At 41.1% G+C, this 27,183-nt stretch overlaps 1 protein-coding gene across 3 annotated transcripts in view; it reads right to left on the bottom strand.

Moving 5' to 3' along the window:
* LOC128382424 (disks large-associated protein 1-like) overlaps window positions 1-27,183 on the bottom strand; it is a 94,308-nt gene that overhangs the window by 15,972 nt on the left and 51,153 nt on the right. For 2 of the 3 annotated variants that reach the window (XM_053342410.1, XM_053342412.1), the window contains exons 4-6: window positions 26,905-27,119; window positions 18,792-18,969; window positions 16,266-16,521 (exon numbers count right to left, since the gene is read on the bottom strand). In XM_053342410.1, the coding sequence (XP_053198385.1) occupies window positions 16,266-16,521; window positions 18,792-18,969; window positions 26,905-27,119 (649 nt within the window). The remainder of the gene's footprint in view (window positions 1-16,265; window positions 16,522-18,791; window positions 18,970-26,904; window positions 27,120-27,183) is intronic. The other variant, XM_053342411.1, reaches the window with a different exon arrangement.

Below are 27,183 nucleotides of genomic sequence, written 5' to 3'. Positions count from 1 at the left end.
TGTTAATATGAATATCCGAGAAGATGCTACAGAGCTGTATCTGTCTCTCAGGTGTGATTTTTCACACCCCTCTTCCCTCTCTTCCTGTGTGTTTACATCCACTCCCCGCAGAATCTTGTGGGGGAGGAACAATGGTCTCTCCAACATTCCCACTCTCCTGCCGAGAGCACTCGTTTGTCTCCTGCATTCCTTTCCCCATTCATCTCTTTCTCTCTCTCTCTCTCTCTCTCCCCTCCTGGACAAAAAAAAAACTCCTGCTAGTCTTTATACGGGGGAGGGGGGTCTGAGTGTGCGTCTTAAAAACCTCTGAGTGGAATCAGTCCCCTTGAACACAGCCTCCCCTTCCTCCCTTTTTCCTCCCCGTTTTACTTGGTTAGTGAAGCAGCAAAGCTCAAAGAAAGGGAGAAAGAGGAGATGCATTCTTTCTTTCCCTCTTGCTGTCTCTCAGTGTGTACCACGGGTGAGTTGTGGCTTATTTTTAATGACTGGTTAAAAAAAAAAAAAAAGGAAAAAAAAAGAGGGCTGGGTCTCTTCCCCGCCGGACGCTTGCACACAAGCTCAGTCACTTAGACACACATACACACACACACATATTACTGTAGCTGAGTCTGGGACTTTCACAGAGAAGTCTTTAATTTGCACTGGGGCCTGGCCTCCCACACTGCACAACCCAAACCACCCACTTACAGCCATGCACCATTCCTTAGCTCCAGCAAAACTTACTCCCTCCCCTCCAAAACAGTGAAAGCAAGATGAACTCTCGACCGCACAATTTAGCTGTCAAGTTGAGTCTAAAAACATTCGATATTCTGTCAAGAGAATAGAGCAAAAAGCATGTTTGTCTTAAGATATCTTTTTCAAAAGCAAACCTCTCGGAGAAGATTTAGGTCTATATCCTAACCCCTCTAATGTTTTTCATTTCCCCAGGGCTTTGAGTTTTGCGGGCCCTGCCCTGCCCAGCTTTAGCATGCAGGAGCCATGAGGATCATCCACAGTCAACACTGAGGAAATCCTTTCAGGGCTTTGCTTTTCCTTTGCTCTTTCTGATGCCAAAACACAGACCGGAAGAGCAAAAAAAGGGAGGAGTGGGAGAGCCCCTACCTGACAGAGCTGCCCCTGTCTACCTCATCATTTATGTCTTGACATTTGGAAAAGAAACCCTCAAAGTAAACAACTGATTCCCTCATTTTTTAGTGTGTTGTTTCTGCAGAGTGGGGACAGCAGGGGTGCACTGCCGCAGCCATTCTTTGTGTTTGCCGTAGCCCTGTCAGCTCCTCCCTGCGCCCCGCTCGTTTTTCCCCTCTCTCCCCTCTTTTTGTTAAACCGGGAGCAGGAGGAGAGCAATGAATGACATTCTCTTGCTCGCGCTTCCTGTGTCAAAAGATATCCAAACGCCACTCTTCCTCCCTAAATGGCTATAATCAAAGCATTCCAGGCCATAACAAGCTGGGAACAATTAAGTCGTAAGTAAATATAAACACCTAGCAGCAACTAACCAAATCTTTAAGTCCTACATATATGTTCTATAGATTTGTATTCCTCTTTAGAGCATGTGCAGCCAGGAAATCACTGTCTATTCAGGTCATGGAAAAACACAACAATTACATATGATTCACATGATATAGCAATTTCTGCAAAAATCTTGCCAAAGTGCCTGCAGGTGCAAATCATCTGCACAGGTTACTTCCGATCACACGGCACAAGAGAGTCATGTTATGCATTATTTGTGCCTTATTCATAACTCACAGGTCGGACCAGATTACACAAATTAGACCAACAACATGCCCCAAAGCAGTTGATGCTATGAGGACATCTAGTGAAAGATTTGAGATTGCAAGTAAAGAATTCCTTGGGTTGCTTACATCTGGATCACAAAAACATGATTCACTTCAGACTTATTTTACAGTTTGACATCAGACAGCCTGGAATGATGTTATTAAAATCAACAGGAGGATACAGGGTTAAACACATCAATGACAACTTTACTAGCTGATATAACAGGTAGTAAATTCACAGATGTAAAACTTTTTGAGCTAAATTCAATTCCTTTCTTTTCATCTGATGACTAACGCTCCTAAAGCTCCCACTGAGCCATATAAAGGAGATGCTGACTGTTTTTCCCTTGTGTCAATGAAAGAGCGACAGTGCAAGTTCCCACTGGCTTGCATTCTCAGACAGTCGTGACAGGATGAAGTAATTACTGAGTGGCTGACACACCAGCATGGCTAGGATTTATCTCCCCCAGGAAGAGAGATAGCCAAATCACAGTTTACCCACATCGAGCTCCCAGTTTTGGCTTGATCCCACAGCTGCAAACGGAGAAGCCACACACAGACATTTTGACACCCGTGTGCATTTACGGACCCACGGGCGTGCACACACCCACATGCTCAAAAGCTCGATCTAGGTATGGCTGCCAGCTACAACTGTGAACAGTGCCTTTCTCCTTTTTTATTCCATATGTATGCCGTGCGTGCTCTAGTGTTTCACCACATGCCTCAACCCAGCCCTTGTTTCCTGTCAAACACACCTACTTGCACCATCAAAGCATGTGGAATGACAGCATTATGCAGGTGTGTGTGTGTGTGTGTGTGTGTGTGTGTGTGTGAAAGAGAGCAAGGGAGAGAAACAGAGAGATAGATGACACCGGAGTACTGTTTAATTTACATCCTCTCTTTGAATAATAATTCCACCTTAGAGGATGGCAGCTTTGATCCACTGACACACAGGTGTATTTCACATGCAGAGGCATACGTTGCTAAGGCAGGGCTTTATCTGTCCCTGTAATTAACACCAGAGCAGGAAATAGAGAATGCTACCTGTGTGTGTGTGTGCGTGTGTGAGAGAGGAACAGACATGGCAGGAGGGATTGATGGAGCTCAAAGCTGCATTCCTGCGCAACATCCTCAGTGAACATTGTTTGATCTCAATGTCTCTCAGGCACATATACATCAAGCAAAGCATGAATGTCAGTCATGACTCAAGGGTACAATATCTCACACGCTGATCACTCATTTCCTCTCTTGTTTCCTCTATCTCAGCCTTTCCACACGTACATGCTAACACACTGGAAGTTTTGATAAGACACAAAATGAGCTTAAATAATGTCTGACAGCCCCGACAAGAAAGAACTTGTGAGTTGCCCCATATATGGAGACCTACTGCTAGAGTGAAACATCAGAAGTCCTGATTTATTGCTAAAGTAGAGTATATGGCTCCCTCTAGTGGTGACAAACTAGAATTGTATTTCCCTCAAATAAACTTTTCATGGCACTATATATAGTATGAAAACAAAAGCATATCACTTCATATATTAAAGGCATGTGTAATCATTTTACACATGCTTAGAATATTCTTTCATTTAAATTTCTAAGATCAATCTGTAACATTTGTTTTTTCTAAATTGCATTTGACAAGTGACATCTTTTTTGGGGTCATACCTAAAGTCAACAGGTCAAATGGATGTTGCCATTTTGTACATTGGTTTCGCCTATGCTTACTTGCAGTTGATTCACTTATATTAAATCAAAATTAAGATATTACATTCGATGAATTACATTTTTTCCCCGAGTAATACTTATTTTCAGTTCAAGGCACACCACTTCATTAAGCTTCAAGAAGTTAAAAAGTTTTCACTAATGTGGTGATGTGACTCTATTCCCCTACGGACCACCTACCAAGTAGTGTTTCTTCTGTTGTTGTTGTTGTTGTTGTTTTTTAAATTCATCTATGTTTTAGTCTCTGAGTATTGCATCACTAATTGACTTGCACAAGCATGTAGAGTTGTGGCACTAAAAACTGCTTTTTGGTTACTCTTTTTGCCCAGTGAATGAATCAAGTTAGAATTTTTTTTGTCTATTGGAGTCGTTCCCCAGAGTGTGTGTAGCATCCATGTCAAAGAGAAATAAGAAGTTGAGTATAAAATGCTCAGACTGATATATTACAGTTGCTTGGCTGAAGCTGCATATCCTACATACATTTTTTTTGTTTTGTTTACCTGTACCTAGTTGTTTCTTACATAAACCTAAAATGTAAAAATATTTGTGAATAACAGGAGTTTAACCAGAGAGCATGTGATGCAATGCATATTCGTAGAAAGGAAACAATAATGTGCTTTAGTAAGGAAGAAAAACTCCTCTCTGCTCTACAACTCTTTGTGGATTTGCGCTTAACGGCTTTAATTAACAACCATCTTTTCACCTGACCTCTATTTTTGTTCTTCTTTCACTTTTCTACTTTTTTTTGAGTGGGAAGGGGGGGGGGGTGGATTACTACAAATCTGGAATTAACAGCAGAGAAGAATTTGGGGGCTGATGAAAGACAGAGTGAGAGAGATAATACATTCAGTGATTTTTACTTTTAATCAATTTTTAAATTTAGATTATTTTTTAGCCAAGTAACAATACTTCCTGAATATGACATATGTCGCCTCATTCAAGAACATTTTTGTATTTTTATCCTAAAACTCTCTAACTGTTCTCTGGGAGGTTTGCTGTGTAAAAGTGTTTCAAGTCAGATTCAATAAATTCTTAACTGCCTGAACTTGTCGTAAATTGCTTGTTTCACCTTGATGAATGCCACCGTTTTTTGTTTTCAGTCATTCTGAGCCTGTGAGGAGACTGTGGTGAATATGAGTTATCTGTCATCACATCTCTATCCAGAGTTACATGTTGACCCCTTATATCCTTATTAGTGCCTTTCTTTTCTTTGGTAAGTGTTTCATCAGCTGAGCTGTAACATGATAATTGCAAAGGTAGAAGGGAGCAGCTGAAGTCTTAGCAACTGGTAAAAGTGAGTGCTGCTGGGAACATATGACTAGATAACTGACAGTGCATGATTAAGAGAGAGGGAGAGACACTTGGGTATGTGCTTTGGTAATACTGACTTATTCCAATAAAGCCACTGAACTGAGAAAGATGGTCGGACATTGCAAGCTATATGACTGGCTCTGTTAGTCCCTATAATCACACAGATGTACAACAAGCCTGAAGCAAGTGGGTATACATTATGATGTGCTATTGAATGCACCAATACATTATCACCTACTGTATTAAGAACATGTATTCAGCTGAATGCACATTAGTACAAATTGGTACAAATGTGATGTAAGAGTTGAGTGGTCACTGTACATTCAGATGGGACAAATAATACCAATAAATAGCATTAATGCAGTATTGTATTTAGGTCTGAACTCAGGCATAAAGTAAAATGTTAAATGTTTACATTGTTGTATACTACATGTAAACTATTGCTAAGTAATTTTCACACACATAACATCCAACAAACGGTAGATTTCAGAGTGGTGTCACTCTTTTCATCTAAATAAAAAACAGAGTGTAAGTGTAACTGTAAGTGTGTCTTTAGAGTAGAAAGTAAATATCTAGTCAGCTGGTAAAAATGTTTTCTAAACTTGTTCCTGTTCATACTGAGCAAGGATTCTGCTCTTTCAATCAAATGCATCTTCTGGGAATAATCACTCTTTAAACCACTTACTGCACTGCATCAGTTGAAATGCCAATATATTTAAACAGCTGGCACTTCACAAATATGTTTGTGTAACTACTGTATATGCTCGAGAAAACATACTTCAAGTTGAATTTTGAGCTACTGCTGATGGGTTGGAACAGTTTGTGAATGAAACTGAGGGAAACTAATGAGCCCTCAGGGTAAAGTAAGAAAAGCAAAGAAAGCAATGGGATTCAGCTGTACGGTACACAGTACAAGTGTGCAGAAATAATTAGCTAAGAAACAAAAACATGAATTATAAAAACAATAAAAGGAAAGAAATTGATTGGGAGCAGAGTGTAAACACTTTTTTACTGGCAAAACTATTTAAATATGATGATAAATATTAATTTGAAAAACTTATTCTTTACCAACACATCCTTAAGCTTGTAGTGTTTTTACTTATGGTCTTATAATTAACTGTCACTGTGACTATAGGGCCTTCTCGGAAGTACATGTCAACAGCTGAGCCCCCATCAGCTCATATTCTGCTGGGCTTCTGTAATTTACTAAAAATGATATAGTCCCGCATGACTATAGCAGTTGCGTCACCACAGATGTGTGTGTGTACTGCATCTTTGTGTGTCTGTGTCTGCATGTTGAGCTCAGGAGGCTCTCAGTGTTCATCTGAAAATAGAAGGCAGAGAGCTGGGTGAGCAGGCAGGCGGCATTGCTGGCATCAGTGGCAAGCATGAGCCTAAGTGTGTGCGTGACTCACTCACACAGATGGTCGGTTAGGGACGTGGGGCCACTGACTGCTCGTCTGTCACACAGTAGGACGTTAGGGGCCCTCCATCTACCCTAACAGGCCTCTAACTGGTAAGTGGCAGTGAGCTCTTTTCCCATAAGACCTTGGGGAGCTCAGCATCTTGCTCCTCTGCCCTCCGGATGCTCACTTTAACAAGCACAGAAGTCTGAGATGAACCCCTATGAACTCCAATTCCAGAGGGGCCCCGAGTCTGACCTAAATAACCGGATCCTGCTGAGGCTATGTTGTGATGCTGTGCCAGGCACTGCACTGTGTGATGCAGGCCACACCTGTCGCCCCCACCCGTTAGAGATGTGATACCAAAATAGCTCGGGAGCTGGAAGGTGTTCAACATTTCCCAGCTACCATGAGTGGAGGGCGAAAGCAAAGCGCATGCAAGTTAATCTCAGTATTCTTCACATGGTGTCTAGTTTGGAGGGGGGGAAAAAAGTTGCAGAGGGCCTGGAAGATGACAAAAACTTTATTTGATAGAAGTGTTGAAGCCTTGGATGACTCCATAAATGAAAAAGTATTGAACAATTGTTAGCAACTTCATCTAATGTTTTTAATCATGTTTTTTCCAAAACCAGTTCATTATTAGTGTAGATTCAGTTCCAATAAAATGTTTGGAGACACTTTCTCTTTTAAGTGAAATGTGTGCCCAAACTGTTGACTGGTACAGATGTCACAATCAAACTCTTCCAATATATGTAACCTACTCCATGTGTCATCCATTGATAACAGCCTAATGTTTCTTATTTCATTTACTTTTATTTGAATTGTTCCTATTTTTATGTTTTTTATGGACTTATTTTATATGATGAACTTAAGAGGTTTCGTCCATTTTCACTTGAGGCATGAATAAGCAGAAACACAGGGATGGGCGCTGATAATTTCACTGTCAAGCTAATTAAAATACAGCTACGATTTCCGATCGGTCTCTTCAAAGTAAAGGTCGGTGATGCGCGGGTACTTAATTTCCATTATGGGCTTCTGTTTTGAGCTTTTAAATGGTCTTAACCGAAGCTAAAAAGAGGTGTCACAGTCACAATTTGTTATGCATTGTGTCTGATTTAATTTTTAGGGTGCATCTTTCTACTTGTTTCCCCCGTCATCGCTAAATGTAACTCTTAATGTGAAGGCTACACAGCCCGACTTCCTGCTCCGTCTAGTTTAAAGCAGCTGGCAACCATCGGTCATCATGCCTCACTCTCAAACAACAGAGGAACACAACAGCGGCTTTTTTTTTACTCACAAAGGCGGATCCAGTAGTCACACATGCCGAGCAGCGCGCTGTAGAAACACTCAAGCAGCGCCATGAAAGTAGCGAGTCCACAACACTGAGCCGATATGAGATGACAGCAGTCGTCCTCTCTCCCTCTTTTCCTCTTTCAGTCTGACGATATTGGATCTTATGTCAGGATGTGGACGCGCCTTGATCGCACCCCCGCCCCCCCCCAACCACACACACACACACACATACACAAACACAAACCCACATACACTTTCTGCGCTCTGGGTGGGACAGTCCCATTCAGTCATCTTGAGCACACAGCTGAAATATCCTGATAACTTTCCTACTGGGACTTAAAGTCTCTTGAAATTTGGCTTGAAATAGTAAAAATGAATATGATATCAAAGCTAGATGCCTCATGAAGCATCCACAAAAATCTGTGTAAAATTAAATATGCATAACTATTAGAGAACCTAGTTGAAAAAGCACCTTATTTGGCATGTGCAGATTTGAATTTTACTGCATTGTATGACTACTGCAAACAGTAGCGATAGTAGTGATTTATTTTGGTCTTTATCAATAATTTTCCAAAAACAATGCACAAAGAAATAAACAAATAAATGAATAACAATCAGGAATTAGCTCAAAAGGAAAGCAAAAAGTGTTACATTTACATTATATTTAATATTAATCATGACATTTGTATTTGCATTTTATTCTGACAACTGAAGTGTCTAGAATTTTCACTCTTAATCACAATTGTTAAAAACTCACTCAGATTCAGTCAGCAGCTGGTTGAAATCAAGCTGGTTGAAAAAGTGACTTTCACCAGATTATTTAAAAGAAAACAAATTCAGGGCACCAAAAGCCATCCCTTAGCTCCACCCCTGGTTTAGACCTTTTCTCAAGACTGTGTAGGTGCAATACACTGCCTAATAGGGGCTAAATAATATACTTGACAACTCAACTGGGAAATTCCCAGATTTCCCTGGAATCTCCCTCATTTTAACCCTTTTTCTACCTCTGCTCCTGATTGGTAATTTCTATCATTAATCTCCCGATTTCATGGCGATACACATCAAATAGATGTTTCTAAGTTTCTATGTGAATTATGTGTCATAGTACCCAAACCCTCAGGAACAGAAACACGAATTGGCTTTGAAGCCAATTTGACATACTGGCCAGACTGTGTAGTAACAACATCACATGACTTTTATTGGGCCCAAAAATATTTTCCCCATATACTACATTGTGAAAAAGATGTTGGTAAATCAGTGGATACATTTTTTAGCATGATTGTTTTATCCTCATTCAAGCTATATGGAAGAGGAAACACTTTTTTGGCTTCATGCGCCACTGAGCAGCTTTCATAGAAATGAATGGGGACCCCCCTCCGACACTGTATCCAATTCTCTTTATTCACCCATGAGTTTTACTGCTGAAAATGAGAGATGGGGCTGGTTATTCTCAGCCAGCAGCAAAGTTTGCAAGATTGCCAAATTTTAAGTTACATGGCGAACTCAAATAAGCAGGCCGCTTTTATGTTGTTAGCTAAATTGCTGATAAAATAGTAGAAAATATTGTGTACTAAATGTTTATGTTTGTTGGACAGGTGGTTTGATAAAGGATTGGCTCACAAATATAGTTGTTGTCAACTTGAGTATGTTGGCAGGTATGGCATGTAGCTAATGATAGGGTTTCCATGGTGCAGAAATGTGCTTTTAACTCACTGAGCTGTAAATATACTACATTTATTACATGTACCATTATCACTAAAGGAGGCAGCTAAACAAAACACACTGAGTGAGAGAAAGCTGGAGGACAAGAGGGAGAGAGGGAGGCCATTGCTAACTGCTGAGCTAAAGTGACTAGCATGTCTGAAAAACATGTAAACTGTGACGTGTGTTACTACAAGAAGGAGAGCCAGAGGAACTGAGGGTGAGAGGTAGAGAAACAGAAATGATGGCACATTTCCCAGACTTAAGATCTGTGTGTATACTCTTTCAAATTGAAGGTCAATTGTTCTTCTTAGTGAAACAACAAGTTGATGAATGATACCTTTTGCACTGTATTCATCTATGAGCAGGGGTGCATTAACATCACTGGAGGCCCCTGGGCTACAGAACTTTATGAGCCCCCCCCACCCCGCACCCCTGCTACAAGACTTTATGAGCCCCCCCATCCTTAAGTGGTTGACACACAATATTTTGCCTATAAAAGTTCAATATAAGGTCATCTTTGGCTCTGTGCCATTTATTTGTACCATCGTATGTACCAATGTATGTACCATTAACTATGTGCATTTGAGTCAACATATATTCACCCACACACACAATTACATCAGCACAATACTTCACATAGGCTAATAATAACTGTTCCATAAGCTATGCAACAAATCAAACATATTGCAAGCAAATAACTGATTCATCTCTGTGCCATTTATTTATTTAATGTATGTAGGCTTAACATTAACTATGTGGGGCTGTAGCCCAGGTTAGCATGTTCATTAATGCACCCGTCTATGAGTAGGGATTGCATGTTTACCTTGAGTCCTGAGCTCACTGTGTTAACAGACACAGCAGTAAAGCAGATGGTCAAATCCCCAGTAACTCACTGCAGAGCTCAGGTCAGTTTTATCAGCACCAATAGCTCTGCCTCTGTCAAACGTAATATTGCCAGAGGTGCCTTTCACCTGTTGTTTTCCTCAAACCCACCATAAGAGGGGACCCACTTGAAACATAAACAGGGCCCTAGAGCAGCATTTTTCTTTGGTTCTTTAACATATAAGTAATCCTGTCATATGACAAATTTCATCTTAATTCTTAGAAATGTGTGTGGGCTGATGAAGGTTTGAGGGCTAATCTGGTCCAATGCTCAACATGAACTTGATATGACCAGACTTTGGTGGTTTTTATCTGTGTCACTTATATTTAGAGCACAGGGAAATCCAGAAATATTTACTCTCAAAGGTTCCCTCGAAACAGCACTTATGGAAAAATGCCAGGGTTGGCAGTGACTATTGTTAATTGGGTCAGGCTGTCTGGTAGTTTTCATCCACCCACTCACACAAGCACCGTGGGAGGGAAGGGCAGAGGTGGAGTGCTGTGTTGCACTGAGCCCCTGGGGGCAGTGTTGTACAGGCTTTATTTCATCCTGTACTGTACTGAGGAGCTGGAAACACACAGGATCCCGTGATCTCAATACAGTAAAGCCTGAACACACTGCAGTGAATTACATTGTATACAGTTAATATTCCAGATTTATTTCAAGTCACTTTACACAAGTTTGGAATATGTTGCCAGCTGATCAGGAAATATGAAAAAAAAAATCTGTTCTTCTTCTATTGCACAGTTGTAAATGCTTTTAATATAGTTATTAATTTAATTATAGCTCAAGCTCTGCTAACAAGTTTATTTGGTGAGCAGTAATCTTTATAAACTTGTGGATATGCTATTTTAAAATTAAAATAATAGCCTACTATTGTTAAAGCCCTCTTCCACTCAGTGTTTTGCTTATTGTTACTTCACTTGGACGCTTCACTATGCAGAACAATGTATGTGCATAATAGACATAAAGAGGCTATTTTCACATTCATCTGCTCAAAGGGGAAAGTTTCTCTGTGCTCACCTTAAATCAGAGTTTAACACAGGTACCCATGAGCATAATGTGTGACATCACAATTAGTTTAGGAGCCAATCACAGCCCGATATTACTACAATAGTACAACTGGCTTCTTCCTTCTAACCTTAACCCTAACCCTCACTTTATTACATGGATGTTACTGTAAAGGCAAACTGTTCTCCTTGACAATTAAATATTTTCTTTCTTCTGCTACCTGTTTGTAAAATATGGTTTGCGCTGTGAATAAAATCTACTGTATTATATTATGTCATGCTCCTTCAGCACATCTTCAATAAAGTGGGAAATCCATGCTCTCACACAGTATTTGACATTCTTTTGGTTTTGTTAATGACTCCACTGAGTACAGTGAGAGCAGATAGGAAAGTGTGCCCAGAGCCGCACCACAAAATTAAATGAAGAAGTGGTATTCCAGTAAGTGTTTGTCAAGACCATCAGCAGAATGAGCCTCAAAACTTACTTAAAGGATGCTTTATTGAGCGCAATGCCTCTGTTCAGAGCTGTAGGAAATTCACAGCCATTAAATTAAACATGGTCTTGTAGCCTATTACTGGAGCTAAGGGAGGAAAGAATCTCTTCCCAGCCAATCCCTCAGCACCTCTGAAAAATAGATGCTGGTTGAGGTTGGATAATTGACAGCAGGTCAGCGAGCCAGCGGAACTGAGGGTGAGCGGAAGAGAAACAGAAATGATGGCACATTTCCCAGACTTAAGATCTGTGTGTATACTCTTTCTAATTGAAGGTCAATTGTTCTTCTTAGTGACACAACAAGTTGATTTATTCACACATCTAACAGATGTTGTGAAAAGGCAAGGGATCTCACTGTGCTGTAAGAGGCCAAGGAAAGCAAAAACAAAGCAGAGGGAAGAGGTGATGAATATGTTAACTGGAGACGACGCAGGGTGGAGGAGCCAGGGCTTAGAGGCAGTAAAATCCTCACATTAACCGATTGCTATGGATTTTCCCAAGCTTTAGAAAGAGGATCTGCTCCAGATTTTGTTAAACCGATCCAAAGGAGCTGATGTTTAGGCCAACATGTCTGTCCGAGGCAATAGTGATATGTGTGCGTGTGTGTGTGTGAGTGTGTGGGTGTGTGTGTGTGCCAGTTTGAGTGGGCAGAGAAGCAGTCAATAGCAGCCACAGCCACTTGACGTTCAAAGAGTAGAGATCAAAGGACAGCCCCTTACTTCGGTCTCCTTCCTCAGGATTAAAAAGATCATCAATAATAATGGGCTGGAGCGGCGCAGTGGGCTAACTGGAGAGCAGTAAGAGCGGAACCTGATAGGTCTCTCCTGTCTAGGTGCGTGTGGGCGTGCACGCAAGTGTGTGATATTTTGGCGGTTTGCCAGGGGGACAAGTAGGAGCAGAAAGTGCGGGCTGTTTTTTTCTGGATCTAGTGCTTGAGCCATCCTTCAGAAATATCATGCAATATTTACCACAACAACGTCTTCACTTCTCACTTTGGGCTGCCAGCCGATTTCCTGTGAAATGTATGAATGTGTGTATGTGTGTTTGTGTATGAGAGAGAGAGAGAGAGAGAGAGAGAGAGAGAGAGAGAGAGAGAGAGAGGGAGTGTGTTTGCATGCATGCTTCCTCTGCATTGTGAAACAACAGAAATAAAGTGAATGCAAAAGCTGTGACTGTTTATTTGGCAGAAAGTTACTGTGCTGTCAGTTGTGAGTATGGGAGAGCATGATGATTATATATAACACATGTTGTACAAGCCAATATATAAGAGGTAATTTTTTCTATGCTTATTGTCAGACTGCACTTTTCCTGCACTGTTATATCCAATAATGTTATGGCACATTGTCATTATGTGTACATGTTATTATACATTTGCTCCATATGGGAGGGGATATTTCCATGCTTAGGACTTCATGTTTTTCACTAATTCATGAAGATTCTGGCTGTCTTACTATGGTTTTCTCTGCCATCAATGACCACTAATAAAATAGAAAGAAAAACAAAACATTAGCTATAAATTATTCTTTCAAAAGTATCAAAATAATGACGCTAATATGATACTATTAATTGGCTACTAATAACGAGTGAAATTTGTACACTAAATGAATAATGTCAGTTATCTAATGTTGAGCAATGGCTTATATGATTGCATGTCATGTTTGGTTGAATGAAGGTTGAACCATACTGTACTGAGTACTGCTCACTCAGACTATGTCAGCAACACTACATATCTGATGAGTTATCTTGAGTTAGTTTTGAGACATCAAAAACTTTGACAGAATGCATTAGGAACTGCTGGCATGTAACAGGCAGTGGATGGTCCACTTAAAGATCCTATTCAATTGCCTCATGGGAAATGTAGGATTTAATATTTTCTTAAAGTTAAAGGATAAGGCTGGCAATTTATTGTCAACAAATGTGCAGAGCCAAACCAACAATTAACTCATCTTACTTATAAGTTTTGTCTGTGTATCCGAAGCCTTATATATTTTATTCCTCTGTGCCATAGACCTCCATTGTTGTCCAAAAACTATTACTAACACATCAACCATGTGGAGCCTTTTCATGGACAGAGATCTACGGAACAGGATACACAGTAAGTAGATCAATTCATTGTTGGTTTGCCTCTGCACATGAGATTGGTTGACAAGAAGAAAAATATAGAAAATCGCCAGCCAAATCCTTGAAGGATATCTGGGCCTCCACTGTCTGGATTTTTGGAGTACCCCTTTAAATTCTAACTTTTTTTCTATATCTTCTTTTGTTTAGTGAGACAAGGACATCTTAAGGACTGCTTTTGTTTTTCATTGAATGAATAAGGATTTTTTATCTTGTATATGGACTGTATTGACAATTAAACATTTAATTAGTTAATTCATTTCAAATAAACAGCACAGGCCCAGGACCATGAAGATAGTAAGTACATTATATTCATAATATGCATAAGTTTTTGTTGGTGGTGCTTTATATTCATGCTACCAGTTGTGCAAGATGTACATATTCTATGTAGCTCGTCTCCTTCCAATATTTCATATACATAGGCAAATAAATTGTCTATGTATATGTATATACAAACTCTAAGTAGAAAATAATATGGTTCATCTTGGTTTTCAGTGGTGTTAATTGAAGGGGTCTGAGACCATCTGAGACCCACTCTGTATTTTGCACACTGTGTGAACAGTATGTAAAAGCCGGAAACTGCTAATTACTGTAACTCCCACATGACATGAATATGGCATTAGTGCATGTGTTAAAAAGGTGGAGAATGAGACAGGCAAATTCTAGTCAGTCTGAGATCTTATTCTCCTTCCAGCCTCTCCCCTTTCCTCTCCTCTTCAATCACAGCCTTCCCCCAGGAGGAGAAAAAGGAGAGGTAGGTAATTAATTACAGTGACTGACGACTCACTGGTGAAGATCTAAGGAGGCGATGAATTGTGCAGTGGTACAACTATGACAGTAATCTGAAGCAATCCACTACCTTCACTACCAACCACGGTGAACTGCTCTCCACATTACCTCATAATATATCACTCGTTCCCACTCACCCTGTCTCGTATGTTCCAGCCTCTGTTGCAGCTGATCCCAGGATGCAATAAGGTCAGCAGCAAATGAAGGTCAAGGGTGAGGAGAATCCAAGAGCCAATCACGAAGAACTATGCAAGCTACTCAGAGGATTGCCCTTAATTGGAAGCAGCAGCATGATGTTGGATCATCAGTGACTGCACAGCACACTAATATCTCAACTCTGTACTTTCACAATGTCCATTCATCATGTGACAAACTCAGGCGCCAAAAATGGAGGTTCATTAAATTACCAACAGCTGTGAGGCTACTGCCACTGATGTGTGAGCTATACACATGCACACACACCTCTTTCTACCTGACCTGGGTTTAAATGTGCTCTGTTTGCATTATCAGCAAATAATTACAGATGGAAAAAAGTTGTATCTGCTAGGTGTGTGAGAGACAGCTGGGAGCAATTGAAAGAGTGTGTGCCTGTACCATATGTAGCAGCAGTGCAAGCAACACCATGGAGCAGCTGTCTAGCTGTAAAACCAGAGTTTAGTCTGTACAACACTCCACCTGATAGATGGTCTTCATTATCTCTTCCTTCCTCAGGGGAAGGAACTCTGAATGTTCCTCTCTGTATCTTATCAGTCTCCTTTTATAGATCAATAACTACCACCACACAATAGAACAATCAACTGAATCCTCCACAGGCTTTAGATGTGTTGTTTAGATGCACGATGGGGAAAATACTGAGCTTCAACTGCATATTTTGACCAGTTTCATTTACTGGAAGAAGAAATGTCATGAAGAACATCAGTTGAAGCAAATCTTTAACAGCATGAAATAAATGTTTGCTCAGAATCAATGGCAAACCCTTTGAATTGACTGAACCAGTTAAGCCATTCTTCTAATTTGCAGTAAATGTGTTTAATTAGCTGACTGTAACCTTATCAGCTATAGGTTTGAGGGAATGCTGTCTTTTAATTGGCATAATTAAACGAGAATGAAGGAGAAAGCCTGTGTGTGTCAGGCGATGGTGACTCAACGTGCGCAATGTAAGGGAATGATGTTTAGATTTGCACTAGGAAACACAGAAGCACCCAATGCTGAATGCCAGCACCACTCAGCATCAATACTGCATGCAGTAATGCTGGAAAGCCAAGTGCTCCAGACCATGAGGCACACAAGAGGGCTAAAATAAGACCTAACAGCCACTGAGCTTTACAGCTCAAATAAGCTCTTATGTGGGAAAACAGTTCTGCATTCATCATATTGTATCTGTGAAGGAAACTGGGTCAGATGGATAATAATGCAGAGGGGTTTGGTTCTGCATTTGCAAAGTAAATCTACTTCACGGTCAGCTAACCAAGGCAACTCTTTCCTTTATAAAAATAAAAAAAACAAAGTGCAGACTGGTTTCAATGTCAGAATCTGTTTGAGGACCCTTTAGTCAATGTCCAATCTAAGTCTCCATTTGCAGTAACTGCAGCAATCATTTATTTATTTTTCTGTGTTGACACTATACACAAGCTGCAAAACGTAGACTCACAGCACATCTATAATACATATTTTTTACACACACATGAATATATTATGTGCCATCTATTATGTACTCATGAGCACATAGGTCTGCGTGTGTGTTAACTGTGTTTTACCACCGACCTGTGCTGCTCTGGATGGTTCTGACGGTGGTGGTGGTGCGCGGGGGTGAATTGGTCCTCCTGTTGCACACCACAGCGCCTCCCTCCGCCTCCTCCTGCGAGCAGCCTTTCTCTATGGCACGCACATAGCTGTGGCTCCGCATGCGGAAGCAGCCGGGCATTGGCAGGTCCAGGGCATCCACCGCCTGCGACTCCATCTCACTGAACACTGACTCACACACTGCCTCGATCTGCCCGTTCACCTCCACCTCACTCACCTGAGAATGAGGGGACACACACAGACACATACAGTACATGCACACAATCACACAGACAAAAAACACACACAGAAGCGCACACAGCCGTGCACAGGGGGAAATAAAAATGAAAAATAAAAATGCACAGGTACACACCGGCACAGTGCAACACAAGGGGGAATGGACAACATATTTCAGAAGCAAAAGCTGGAAACAACTCTTAGTGCTGCAAGATTCAATATTTTTGAGTTATTCCACTGATTAAAGCTTCACTAGGCAGCAGTTTTATATACAAACACATTTAAATCACAGATTGAATGCTGCAATGGTAGAGAGTGTTCCAGTGTCATAATTGAGACATTCAGATTCACCATATTAAATACTAATATGTAAATATAAATTATGTTGTTTGATGTGGACATTTATCTTCACACAAAAAATAACAAATTAAATGGTGAGCATTATTTTACTCAACAGCGAGAGTCTCTTGGTGGTAAAATCTCTAACAAAGTTAAAAAGAAAAAATTATATAAATAAGGCTGAGTAACAAGTAATCACATCTTTATGCATAATGAAGGGGGTTGTGCCCCTTAAATAAAGAATGTGCAGTGATCTTTGGTAAAGCATCGGTTTACAGACCACATAGTTTTTATTATATAAGTTGAAATTGATCCAATTTTTACCTTTGCCTGTGCCAAATGAATAATGTAAATAAATGTAAATGTTATACTTCTCACTGGTATTTAAATTCAAATTTCCAAGCTGCCTTGTGTAGCTTTAAGCCATATATGGGATTTAAAAATATATATTCATGAAAAATAAAAGAATGTCCAAGGAGTGCAGAGGGGGAGGAATCACTGTAGGATAAAACTTCAAAGGGCCATACAACAGTGAAATACTACTAGTAGTGCTATTATCAAAGGTGAGGATTAGGAAGTGTCAACGGTAAGACTACTGGAATTGAAAGTTGACTGGAGGAATCTAACTCTATTCCCACCTAGTGCAGTTTGGGTTTTAGGTACATGAGTAGGCTTCAAACCAGGTTACTTAAGCTACAGACTTGTGAGAAGAGATTGATGAGTGTGTCACAGACTGGGTTGTGTGAGGACAGACAATATGAAGCTCTATTCTATTCCTTTAAGTTGCCCTTGTTAGGTCTACATGACAAATCTGATGTCACTGTCAAGTTTGTAGTTCCAAACAAGTTTGCAAGTGGGCTGCACAGGGAGCAGGATATTAGGAACGGGATGTGGCCAGGGACTAAAACAGTTGCTTTGGGTGTTTGTCAGTGAAGAGAGTGAGAGAGTGAGTGAGTGTACGGTCAGACAAGTGTGAGTGTATACTGTAAAGCTTGGAGTCAGAAAGGTTAGTGGACCTCGATGTTTCTTTTTTGTGTGCATCAGTTCACAGTCTGTGCACACAGCCGACACAAATTTGAGAGTGGGTGAGTAAGATAGAGAGCCCAGCAGCACCTCTTTTTATACAGTGGCATTTTTGTAGATGCCAGGTCCACTGTGTCATTCTCCTCTGGGCTGGCTCCATGCCACGACTTGAAGGGATGTCTCAAGGGTCCATCATTCAGCCGGTGAGGCAAAGTGTTGCCTCTGGGCTTTGGAGGGGAGTAGATATCCCCTTTACCCCAGGCAAAAAGGTGAGCTAAGTTTCCCTGTCACTCCAAATAATGTAGGGTATGAAGCCGTGCCATACTCGAAATTACAAAATGACTAACACCTTATATTGTGGCAACAACAGACCTCCCCGATGAGTGTTTCTACTCCTTATTGGTCAACCCTTCAATATGTTCTATAACTATCAAATCAAGGCACATACTATTTATCATTTAGAACCAATCCCCATTTCAGTTTGTCATAAAATTCATATGGCTGTATATTATTTCTCCCTTTTCATCTCTTTTATAGTAGATGCCAAATTGAAGAGAGCATTTTAAGGCTGTCATTTTTCTTCACAAAGTAAAAGAGGAAAGAGCATATTATGCTAAAAGAGTTGATAAGGGGGGTTCTGCATGCCCTCCTGTTTAATTAGCCAATCTGAATATGCCTGTAATCATTGGAGCTCCAGAAAACAGCACACAGACGTATACACTAATTGGGAGATTGGGGGTTTTCGAACTGTTCACTTGCCGGATGGTGACCTGATTGTTAATTCAGGCCTTAGAAAAGCTACGGATGGGATTTCCTCCCTCCTGCACGACCTCATTGGACATAGCACTGGAGGTACAGGGGGTGCAGGGGCTGATGGCAGAAAGGCACGGGCCCTTGGGTGCCACTGACCTGGCTGATGGTGCTCATGGCTCTCATGTAACTCTCGTTTCGCGAGCGGAATTTAGGTGAGGCCAGCAGCCCTGCCGGGTCCAAGCTGTCCAAACTCCTATTGATGGAAACCTCACTCACCGCCCGCAGATAGCTGTGACTCCGGATCTGCAGCTTGGGCGAGTGCTCTGTGGAAATCCTGTCACAAGAGAAGGCAGAGAAAGGAAGGGGAACAGAAAAGATGAAAATGTCAAAGCAGAGACAAAAGGACTTGGTATAAGGTAAGAAACAAAGCATGACAGAGGCAGGGGAAACAGAAGGAGAGATAAAGTGATGAAAAGGGAGCGAGAGAGGTATTTGCAAAGTACTTGGCAGTGTGTATGAACCCAAAGATACGGATCAATCCACAATTGCTTCAGGAGACACCCTTATCTAATCAACAAGCGCAGAACTATTGAGAAACACTCGCAGTAGCTTAGGCACTCTGTCCTTGAAGCACCTTGTAAGCACTTTCTAAAACACTTAACAGTGAGAACACTCACATAGATATGTCAGAAGAGGAAGAGAGTATATGTGCCTGTGTGTGAGGTATAATACATTTGGAGACTTCCACATGAAAAAAGACAAAATATAGACACAAAAAAGACCTACGGGTTGACACAAAAACATACACACATGCAGATGTATAGATGTCTCATTAGCTCTCTCTGCCTCTCATTTGATCATTCAGCATGCTTTATGCCTATGTGCATGTGAGTCTTTGTGTACATGTGAAAAAGTGTGTGTGTGTGTGTGTGTGTGTGTGTGTGTGTGTGTGTGTGTGTGTGTAGGTTGAGCAGCAGTTGGATGGAAGCTAAACAATTCATTAATAAGGGAGAAATAAAACCTAAAAAGCTGACTTGCCCTCCTCCTGATGAACATCGTGGCCTACTAAACAGAGAACAAAGTGCACTGGAAGAAATGAATACAACTCAGATTAGAAAGTTTATTCTCTGATCATCAGGGAGATGTAACGGCCCAATACTTCCTTCATTTTACACTCTGTCTCTCATTTTCACTTGTGGGGATATAAAGATGTTCTAGAAACAGACATATACTGTATATATATACACACACACACACACACACACACACACACACACACACACACACACACACACACACACACACACACACACACACACACACACACACACACACACACACACACACACACACACACACACACACACACACACACACACACACACACAACTCTTATGACTCTCTGCTTCCAGGTCAGGTCCTCTTTAATTATGTAGCTTCTCCTTAAAATAGAGCGTGGTTACCACAGCAAAATAAACTAGTTTACTCATTCTTGGATGCAAGGATGGAGGGGTGAGGAAGTGGATGACAGTGTAGCGAGACAGGGCAGTGCAAGAACTGCTGAATTATTGTGATGGGAATAAGGGTGGGGATTTTGATAAAACGTTTTACTCATTTGAAAAACACATCTCCATGTTGCCAAACTGGCTTCCTGCAGAACCTAAATCTCCTCATTTCTGATCAGTTGAAAAAAAAAAATGATGCATTTCATTCTACGATTTATTTTAGCTGGATAACTACTCCTTTAATTTTTCAACCACTTATTATAACTTTCTTTTGTTCTAAGCACATGTTAACTATCTATCTAATTTCCCTATGAAAATATTTCCAATTTTCCTTATATTCCTAGTATCACTTTGGAGCTCCATACTATCGATTGAAGATAGAGATTAGAAGGTACATAATTCAGCCCAAGAAATAAACAATCACATTGCATATCTGAAACCTCAAAGTCTGGTATGAATCACCCATATCAGCTACCTGGAGTCTGTGACTGTGGGTGATGCACAGAGGAATCGAGTCAAGGAGGAATCTACCTACACCATTACCTGTATCCACAGCTCCTCCTGATTTCCCTGTGGGGCTGCTTATAGGCAGGACAGATTACGCCTATTGTGGCATCTTAAATGGCAGACCTCTGTAATCAGTACTACATAAGGGGGGAAGTCAGCCTGTCCAAGGGTGTCCCTCTATAGAACAAGTGACATTAATGAACACATGTTCCTCTGCCAGTCAGAAATCATGAAACACATTATAAACCACACTTAAATGGGGTAGGTATGAAGCAGAAAAAAAATTCTAAAAGGTTAAAGACAACCAATCATATACATCCACGCACATGTCAGCCAATGGAGCGTCTACAAAGATGGTTTGGGTATATAACCATATAGCTTCAGGTCAACATTGTCCCACTCTGGGTTAGGGGAGTGTTCAGTAAGGGACATGAGTGACACCATATTTGAAGACTTTAATCTAAGACATTTACATGAAGTGCTATATATATATATATAAAGAAAGGGAAGAGCAACATGATACATCATAGGAAATACATCATAAAAATCCATATAAATGTGAGATATTTGAGAACCACTACAAAAACTAATTAACTGAGAAGTCCTCATTCATGACCCACAGAAATAAACTAAAAGAGACAAAATGCTTGTCTCTTTTTCCTGAGAAACCTCTTTTGCTGGACGTAATTATTTCTATGCCTACGAAAAAAAGAAATGAATTGTGAAATTGCTTTTCATCGAAATGATTCCTCTTAATGGTGCTCCAATGTTTAACTCCTATTAAGGACTATCTATATGATTCCTATTAATGTGTTCAGTGATACACCCTTGAAGGGAATGAGATGTCCCAATCATATCTATTTTACCACATGGACACTGTTATAGACAGCATTTTTTAATTTTACAGTTAATGAAGTCCATAAAAGGGGTTAAACATAGGAGCTCCATTAAGAGAAACAATGTAGCCAGAGCAGTTTCAAGACATTTCTATAAAATGCATCACAAAAACATCACATTCATCTCTATTTTTATAGGCATAGAAGTGATTAAGTTCTGCCAAAGAGGTGGTTTTGTCAATTTTCTCAACAAAAAAAAGAGGCATTTTAGATTTTCTATTTTAGGTTTATTTCAAGGGGTCATAAATGCAGACTTCTCCGTTAATGAGTTTTTGTAGTGGTTCTTAAATATCTCTCATTTAAGTGGTTTTGCAGTGGTTTTCATGATGTGTTTTTAATGATGTATTTTGTTGCTCTTCCTACTCTTTCTATATATAGCACTTCATGAAAAGTGTTTTTAAAGTATGCCACATAAAGTAGGCACATTTTGGCTTATGGACTCTTCTGTACAAAGTGCCACCCTTTTTATGGACCAAATATAGTGTCACTTATGTCCTTTATTAGACACTCCTCTGGCCTCTCTGCCAGTCTGGGACAATGATTGGCCTGAGTCCACATCACCATATACCCAACCCATCTATATCGGTACCATATTGGCTGATACGTATGATATGATGTGTATATGCATATGCTTGGTTTTGTTGTTTTTACCTTTTAGTATTTTTTCAGCTTACCTACCCTATTTAAATGTTATTTGTAAAGTGATGAGGGCCACAAACCAAAAACACATTGTAAAATAAAATAAAGTAGTTCTATATACTACATGTGATGCTGTAGTTTTGACCTCTCTAGACACTTTTTCATTCTCCATGCACCTTGAAAGTAGCTGAACCTATTTCTACTGCTCCAGTGAGCATTCTTGCAATCCTAGATCTGTTTTTCTCTCATCTGTCTTCTTCCCCATTTTCTACAATTGAACTTATTTTTTTGCCTCTCCTTATATTTCCTGTCAGTTGGTTTCTCCTGCTTCTGTATTTGAGAACACTGTCTATCGAACTTCCGTATCCTCCATTTCCTTGTACCTTCTCCTCTTTCTTCTTTCTGTCACCCGACCCCCTCCCCCACCCCCCTCTTAGTCACTGTCTGAATATGAGTCTTCCGACTGTGGTTGGAGAGATGGAAGGACAGGAAGATGGAGATGTGATTACTGCAACCTATTATTCAGGATGACTGTTCTCTGTGAGACATAAAAACATAAAAACGATAAAATCTAGGCCAGGAATAAATGAATTTGCGGCAAAAAGAAAGACGGCTTTTAGTGAGTGAGGCAAACAAGAAAGGATGTCATTTTTTCCTGAGCTTGTTTTTTCTGCCAGGAATATTCCAGCTGTTTAAATACAGGATTCATCTCCTATGTGTTTAAAAGGGGCCCTATGATGCTTTTCCTTATTTTCAGTCATACATACGTTGCAATGTTGGATGTTCATATTAAACCTGGCAGAGGTTTCATATAATTAAGTAAATATACGTAGAACTAAACCCTGTGAGCAAAAAGTGCCAGCTTCAAACCGCTCTGAATGCTTGATTTACAATGCTCTTTTCTACTTTCTGACTGCTGACACCGGCTCATGACAGATACTTTATATGGTCATCTGCTCCATGCACGACGAGATAATTCACCACTCTACTCTGCTAACATTATAGCATGGCTTTTCTATTATACAGTTCTAGCACTACTCGGCTCGACTCGTTTTTTTAGCTCTTCCATTAGGGATAGTACCTGGTACCTGGTGCTTTTTTTGGTACCTGCTCTGGCAAGGTTCCAAGCGAGCTGAACCAATACTAAAATGTGACATCAACAGACTGCCGGTCACTGATTGGTCAGATAGTGTCGTCACTAGAAGAGTCATGAGGGCGACGTCCAACACAAGAATCAAATCTGACATTTTTAAATACAGGCAACAGTGTTACAGCGATTCGGCTCTGTTCTCTTGCTTTGTGTGTGACAAAAAGCCACAGACCGAGCAGCAAGTACACCATTGCCTTGATGTCCTCCATTGTTTATGTGTTTGTTTCACGCAACTATGACAACCCCGCCCGTGTTGAGGAGGTAGAGAAATGACGTGGCTGGTACCAAAACCGGGTAGAGTCAAGTAGAGCCGAGTAGTGCTAGAACTGTATAAGATTTTTTTTGAACTGTGAATCATGCAGAGCTACTCTGGAAATAAGCACAATAAGTCCCTTTTAATAAGGAGGAAGGCTAGAATTGGGTAAAAGTAAACAAATCCCTTCCCAGGAGCAATCCCTCTCTAGTCAAGGACACAATGGTCACAGAATGGGCTCTGAAACATACGGAACAACAAAGCTGATTATTTAATCATTTCAGAGTTTAACACGGACTTGTGCCAGCTCTCCAAAGCACAGTGTGAAAACAAGATGTCAGCTGCTCCTGGCTCACTCTATCTCCAATGTGCAGCACTGCAGTTTGGTTTGTTCCACTGGCTTCCATCAGATCATAATGGCGTTCCCCGGGCCAGATTCAAGTCATTAGTGGGCCCCAAACTGTGCCACTTGCACTTACATAAGTGTGTGTGTGTGTGTGTGTGTGTACATTTATGTTTGTGCAACCAATAACAATGACTGAGCACCCACTGGTGTTCTTCTCATCTCTGTATATTACACAGCTCAGATCAGTCACAGTACTGTGCTGCAACATAAGATGTGCATCCCCAATTCTTCCACTGTGTCACTGCAGTATGATGTTCAATATCTTCACTGAATAAAGTTGATATTAATTTAACACTTAGGTCACAGGTTGGTAGGAGCGCATGTGGCATAATTAAAGAAAATTCTAAATTATTACAACTTGGGTTGTTTTTTCAGGAGGAGCAATGTGGTTTTCGTACAGGCCGTGGAACTGTGGACCAGCTCTACACCCTCTGCAGGATCCTTGAGGGTGCATGGGAGTTTGCCCAACCAGTCCACATGTGTTTTGTGGACCTGGAGAAGGCATTCGACCGTGTCTCTCGGGGAATCCTGTGGGGGGTTCTCTGGTAGATACGGGCCGTCCGTTCCCTGTATGACCGGTGTCAGAGCTTGGTCCGCATTGCTAAGTCGTACTGACTTAGCACCGATCCTGTTCATAATTTTTATGGACAGGATTTCTAGGCGCAGCCAGGGTGTTTAGGAGTTGCGGTTTGGTGACCTCAGGATTGGGTCACTGCTTTTTGCAGAGGATGTGGTCCTGTTGGCTTCATCAGACCGTGACCTCCAACTCTTACTGGATCGGTTCGCCGCCGAGTGTGAAGAGGATGAAAATCAGCACCTCCAAATCTGAGTCCATGGTCCTCAGCCAGAAAAAGTTGGATTGCACTCTTCGGGTCGGGGATGAGATCCTGCCCCAAGTGGAGGAGTTCAAGCACCTCAGGGTCTTGTTCATGAGTGAGGGAAGGATGGAGTGGGAGATCGACAGGCGGATCGGTGCGGCGTCTGCAGTAATGCGGACTCTGCATGGATCTGTTGTGGTGAAGAGAGAGCTGAGCCGAAAGGCAAAGCTCTCGATTTACCAGTCGATCTTCGTTCCTACCCTCAACTATGGTCATGAGCTTTGGGTAGTGACCGAAAGAACAAGATCGCGGGTACAAGCGGCCGAAATGATCTTCCTCCATAGGGTGGCTGGGCTCACCCTTAGAGATAGGGTGAGAAGCTCGGTCGTCCGGAGGGAGCTTGGAGTAGACCCGCTGCTCCTCCGCGTTGAGAGGGGCCAGATGAGGTGGCTCAGGCATCTAGTCAGGAGGCCTCCCGGACGCCTCCCTGGTGAGGTGTTCAGGGCACGTCCCACCGGTTGGAGACCCCGGGGAAGACCCAGGACACGCTGGAGAGTCTATGTCTCTCCGCTGGCCTGGGAACGCCTCGGGATCCCCTGGGAAGAGCTGGATGAAGTGGCTGGGGAGAGGGAAGTCTGGGCTTCCCTGCTTAGGCTGCTGCCCCCGCGACCCGACCCTGGTTAAGCGGCAAGAAGACGGACGTACGGACGGGTTGTTTTTTTGTTGTTTTGCTTTAGTTATAATACCATTGTGCAGGTTGAAAGTAACTGCTTACAACAGATTTGTTTTTATGTCAATTTCAAAATTCTCCTTTAAGCCTTACAGGCTTAGTTACATTTTTTTAAACAGTCTTATCATCTGACGTCTTTTTATTGTTGCCACTTTGTTTCAACATCTCAGCAATTAACTCAGTGAGTATAATGTCACTGGCAATCACAATGACTGCTATGAAATGTTTGATGTTTAAATGTCCTTTGAGTTCAAAACATGCAGTAATTATTCTTTTGTTAGATTTACTTACTATACACACAATCCAAAAGCACTTGCCTGTATTACTGTCTGATGACATAAAGTAAAATTGTGGATTACATTCTTACTTCTCCCCATTTGTAATAAATTCTAAAATTTGAATAGTGTATTCATTCAGAAAGAGATATAAAGCCAGAAAGTGTTACTACTGAGCTTTTGTGTTAGTCAAGCTAACTTGATTGGACTTAATTGTGGATGATGCTGTCAGCTTGATGTGTTTCAAGACTTTGTTAAGTCATAAACCTTTTTGATGGATTCTAAAGCTGCTGAATATTTCATAAACTCACACTGTGAAAAGAAAATGCTGCTGTGCAGAGAAGGCCTTATGCAACAAGAAACAAGTTGATGATAAAAGCCCATCTTTTAAACTTTGATCTCTCAAAGAGAAATGCTGAGGGAGGGAAAGTATATTTGATGGCGTTCTCAACCCACAATAAATTTCTGGAGAACACAGTGTTTATTTTTCAAAACTGTTTTCAGTGCATGAACAGGCATAGTGTATTTTCAATTAAGGCTCAGTCTGTTGAATGTGCCTGTGTGATTGTAGAGATACATAAGCCAACTATGAAAACAAAGTGTGTCTGAGATGTAAACAGAGAACAGGTAATTAAGCTGTGGTCAGGGACTTGTTGCCGGGTTGACGCTTGAGTAACACTGACTGCCTCCATCTCCTTCTTACTTTTCTCTTTTACTTTGACCTCCTTCATTTCTCTCATCTGTTGCACTCACAATGTACAGTCTGACCACAGGCTTTCATCACATTTGTGAACATCATATAAATATTCAGCTGTACACAATGCACAATGCAGGCAGGAATATTGTTACACCACACATGAACACACCACACATTGATGAAATATTCAATAAACAGAAAATGAATCAACGATTTTTTGTGTAGGGTATTTATCAAGAAAATAAGCCAAATGTTTATTGGTTAGAGCTTTGCAAATGTGGGAATTTTGTGTTTTAAGCAATGTGGGGTATTGGACTTGAATATGATTGATTAGTCAAAGTAACAACAGATTAACACAAATGATCCTTAAATGCAGCCCTAACACACACTCACTTAAGCGTCGTCATCTCGGTGAGGGACGGCTGTGTAGCCTTCAGGTAGCTTGCCCGCCGTGCCTGGACCTTGGGCGAGGGTTTGGGGCTGCAGTCCGAGTCGCCGCTGTCTTCTTCTGCCATGGCCTTAATGTAGCTCCCGCTTCGCATCCGCCGACACGGGATCTCGTCATCCTTCCCAAGCGGAGAGAAACCGCTCCAGTCATCCTGAGGCACCTGTAAAAATGAGGAGAGATAAGGTAAAGTGGGAGCGAACGCAGGTCACCCTCCAGACTTGAGA

Source organism: Scomber japonicus, chromosome 21 (genome assembly GCF_027409825.1).
Source record: "Scomber japonicus isolate fScoJap1 chromosome 21, fScoJap1.pri, whole genome shotgun sequence".
Taxonomy (NCBI): domain Eukaryota; kingdom Metazoa; phylum Chordata; class Actinopteri; order Scombriformes; family Scombridae; genus Scomber; species Scomber japonicus.
The sequence above is the reverse complement of the archived record's forward strand: the minus strand, read 5'-3'. Positions and strand labels throughout refer to the sequence as shown.